Raw genomic sequence first — 4,489 nt, 5'->3', positions numbered from 1 at the left:
ACTAACGAAGATTATTCGATTTTAACAGTTGCAGTCCCAAACATCAATGGGATGATTCAAACAAGTGATACTAAGTGAATTTAAACTTCACCCCATTGCACAAGCATGTGGCTATCAGGACTCAGTAGCTGATTGGATAACTCGATGGCGTTTGAAGCGAACAGTACCGGGTTCGAGTCCCAGAGTGAACATCAACTCTGAGATGTAGGTACGTCAAGCTGACGAGTCCCAAATAGGACGAAACGTGCGTCCTTGTTGTAAAGTCAGCAATATAGGCTGCTTTGGATAGTGTAATTTCAAGTTCTCCGATTTTAATCAAAGCATCTTATATTGTCTCTTACAAATGTTTTACTGAGATAGGCAGTGAACAAACTATATTGTAACAAACAACCAACTGTAAGATTCCCATTCACAAAAAAAACTAATTGTTTCTTACAGCCTAAACATGTCAAAAATAATCTCCAGTCATCTCAAGGATTTGGTCAGTAAACCTCATAGACCATTCTTGAAGGTTTCGTACATTTAACACATCAGTCCCCACAATAAACTTTCTACTTCTCCTATAGACCTTAAAGCCATTCATGTCTGAATAAAACTATATGAATGTTTGGAAGTTTGTTTTGAGAATATATGGTTAGAATGTTATAAGAGGTGTACTTATCTATTGTTTGATCAGACTGCTTTTGTAGATCTTCTTCAGAGTCCTGTTCACCAAAACTTTATCTGTTTCGTTAAAAAATACTTTCATGATGCTCTTGGTAGTTTCACAGAACTTATTTAATATCAGAAAGTGAAAATTATAATCCTTCAGTTTTACAGGTAAGAGTTTAACAAACTCTGAATGGTTACCTACATGTACCTACATTTTACCTACATGAACTCCATCTGTAGCTCTTCTAGAGTTACTGCCGGTCCCAAGCCCGGGTAAAGGAGGAGGGTTGGGCATAGGGTTAGCGACCCCATCCCGTAGAAAAACTAACTCGCTAAAAAACGCTAATCAGAAAAAGTAATTCAAACCATTTAAACTCTGCCTTGGAAGTTGAAGGAATAAGCAGATATGAAACGGATGAATAACAACTGGAAAGAACTGGAAAGGATTGCCCAGGACAGAGTTGGATGGAGAATGCTGGTGGGCGACCTATGCTCCTCCACGAAGGGTAACAGGCACAAGTAAGTAAGTAAGTTTGAATTCACTTATTCACAAAAAAACAAGCGATAAATTTCAATGTAATCTTCAAGGTGAGAATGATATCGTATCCCTCACTATGATAAATTACTATCAGAATGGAGGTTTTGTGCAGATCGTATTAATTTAATAGTTGAATTCATGAGTTCACATAAGCTCTAATCTCATAATAACCATCATATGCTCACTAGTGACTGACTTCAAGAGATATTTCCTGAACTTCTAGAGCAAAGCCGTGACCAGTGGAGTTCAACCGTATCTGTTGTGATATTGGTTTATAGTGGCACAATATCGTGGATTGATTGAAGTTAGACATTGACACCGTCGGATGCCGGCTTAATGGTCTAGATGTTAAGCGTTCGCGCGTGAGACCGAAAGTCCTGGGTTCGATTCCCACGTGCAAGATGATAGATGAGCACTACTGAGGAGTCCCATATTAGGACGATACGGCCGTCTAGTGTTTTCAGATTTTCCATGATGGTCTAGCTGTAGTCGACTCATCAATTCAACAATTAATTTAATAAATTATTTAAAATTGCATAATTAGTCGTTTCAAAATGAACTTAATCATTTACTCAGTTGAAAAATATTTCAAAAACTTTATAAGTTATTTGTAAAGATTATTTACCTAGTCTATTAGAAGAGTTTCTATGGTGAATTCGCTTAGTATTGTTTTGTTTGAATCTTCCCATTGATGTTTTCAGGATTGCAACTGGTCGGTCTCTAATTGACATATGTGCATACTATGCGAATTTCCTCTATATAGCCTTAATTTCACAAGCATTATAAACAAAGATGGATAGTGACTAGCAGTGGAATCCAGTTTGACGCGCGTTTCGTCCTGACGAGTCCCAAATAGAACGAAACGCGAATCCTGGATTCCACTGCTAGCCACTATCCATCTTTGCTTATAAAGTTTCTAAGGTGATGAAAATCTATTAAAATAAAACACTAACAGCTCATCAAGATTTATTCAAGTAAATTATGTTAGGAAATTCATCAATACACAGTAAAATGAAACAGAGTTAATTAGAAAGTAGATGTCAGGTTTCCTTTCGCGGCTTTTATGCGAGGAATAAATTTGAAAATAGAATTAGTTCATCAATAGAACTCACCATCTTAACTGATAAACAATCAGAAAGTTCACCGTTACAATCAATAAAAAGTAATAATGTAAAATGAGTGTTTAAGTGATTCAAGATAATCATTATGGAAAGTAACCATATCCAAATGGACGACGATAATGTCGACGGTATAATCTTCTTTGTAATCTCATCATTCTATATTGTGCTCTCATCATACGTTTTTGATGTCTAAAATAACGTCGTAAACGACTAAATCGTACTGGGGCTATAATTAATTCATCAGGTTCTGTTTCAATCCTCGAATCATTCAATGCGTCAATTTGTTCAGCTTCTTTAACTTTGGAGAGTATTTGTTTCATTGATGGATAACCAGTAATTTGTTCATCTGACACATTCATTTCATTTAGGGATACCAATGAAGGAATATAAGTAAAGAAACTTAGCATCAGGATGAAATATCCCTTGGTATAGAATACAGATAACCATGTTATTTGATTCATAATGTGTCCGGCAAATCAAGTAAAAAATTATTTAGATCTATTCAATAGTTTAGTGTTTATATTATAACACATGTACGAGTTATATGAACAATAGTTCAATAGTAATCGTTTATATGAATGTATTTACAATGTTTTATTTATCATTGTCATTTATTGTACATTGAACAAATTCATATAAATAGAGATATACACACTGTAGTATCGGTTACTATGTTAAGCCTACATAACTTATACTGGCTTCCGGACAAGCTAGTTTATCCATCCATCTCGAATCCCATTATGACCATGTTAATTACTCGCTTATTAACCTGGAATTGTTAATATGAGTGTATGTGTATGCACTTCTTATCCTATTCATCACATGTCTGTAGATTATTTTTTGTTCGGCTATAATGTCGATTAATGCTTGATTAAATTGTGTCAGCTCACACGTATTCTCCATTGTGCGTCATTTCGTTTCATTCCTCTGATAGTCTGTCCAGATTAATGAGCGTACAGAATATATGTATGCAAAAATCCATTCTCATATTTGACTTATTTTTATTCCGTTATTCATGAACGTGATTCGAGTCGATAATACTATACGAGAATAGTCAGGATGTATATTTTGACAACAATCATTTATCTGATCTAACTGGAGTCAGATCCCAGGCCACTAAAGTGGTGCGCCCGTCGATAACATTGTCTGATCTAATTGATCTCAAAATGAAGGGCTTCACAACACAAAAGTAACCTAAAATACTAGTATATTAAAATTTCACTTCATTATCATGTGATATTTAATATGAATTATCAACTTAATAATAAAATACCATTTGATGAAGTTTTGTTCTCTGATCTGGATAGTTTGGTACCTAAAGTTTGTGCTGATAATGTCTTTCAGAACGGCGATGAAAGCTCCATAATCAAACCACCCGGTTGAGATAACAAAACTCTACCAAAATCATGATCGTCCTATGTTTATGTTATGTCGCGATGAGAATAGTGAATGGTAACTTTGGGATCCAATTATGAACCAATACTATGCATATATTTTTTATCGTATATTTGTCAAATAACTAAACTATTCATATTCATGTCCCCCTTATTATGAGCTTTATTTTGACCTATGAACTATTATTGTATGATTTACCATTCTTGAGTTATACCCAGTCTATTGATTACTGTTCCCCACATTCACAGCCACATTTGACTAAATCTTGTACAAATGTTATTTTCTATTGTATAGTTCGATGTGACTTGTCTGATGGGTATATAAACCCAGTATGTTTGAGAATAATGATTCATACCGCAGAGGCTGAGATTGGTGTTCTGAACTGAACTGGTTGGGCTAGGTAGAAAAGCAGGACCGATAAGTACTCTAGACTGCTCGTACGGGTTTCGTGTGTCACTGGTCCGATCGATATTAAATATTAAATAATTTGAGCCAAATCACAACAGATGTAACTATTCAACTGATATCTGGGAATATTCTATTTTATATTCAGCACTTTAAAATAAAATTCTACTCAGAAATGTGATACATTTATGAAGTAATGAGAATGAAAGTGATCTAATCTCTCCCTATCATGGTCGTTTCTTTTCATCTAACTCTGTATATTTTATTTTTTCTATGTGCATATCGTTTTTTCGCTTACAGTATGCATAATAGTTCGGAAAAGGACCTGACCATCCTGGTGAAAGACTTGAACTCCAAAGTTGGAATGGACAGCATTGAG

General features: G+C 34.9%; 1 protein-coding gene across 2 annotated transcripts; it reads right to left on the bottom strand.

Moving 5' to 3' along the window:
• Positions 1-2,393: 2,393 nt before the first annotated feature.
• Positions 2,394-2,850, bottom strand: Smp_000820.1 (hypothetical protein; the record flags this gene model as incomplete). 2 transcript variants are annotated; one of them, XM_018795216.1, is made up of 2 exons in its annotated part: positions 2,467-2,499; positions 2,532-2,771. In XM_018795216.1, the coding sequence occupies 2 exons, from the start codon at positions 2,769-2,771 to the stop codon at positions 2,467-2,469; spliced, it is 273 nt and encodes a 90-aa protein (XP_018649550.1). The 2 variants fall into 2 exon arrangements, with proteins under 2 accessions (XP_018649551.1, XP_018649550.1); XM_018795215.1 differs by having other exon boundaries at positions 2,394-2,850.
• Between the last annotated feature and the right edge of the window lie 1,639 nt (positions 2,851-4,489).

Source organism: Schistosoma mansoni, chromosome 1, assembly GCF_000237925.1.
Source record: "Schistosoma mansoni strain Puerto Rico chromosome 1, complete genome".
NCBI classification, from domain to species: Eukaryota; Metazoa; Platyhelminthes; class Trematoda; order Strigeidida; family Schistosomatidae; genus Schistosoma; species Schistosoma mansoni.
This window is presented reverse-complemented; position numbering and strand designations above follow the sequence as displayed.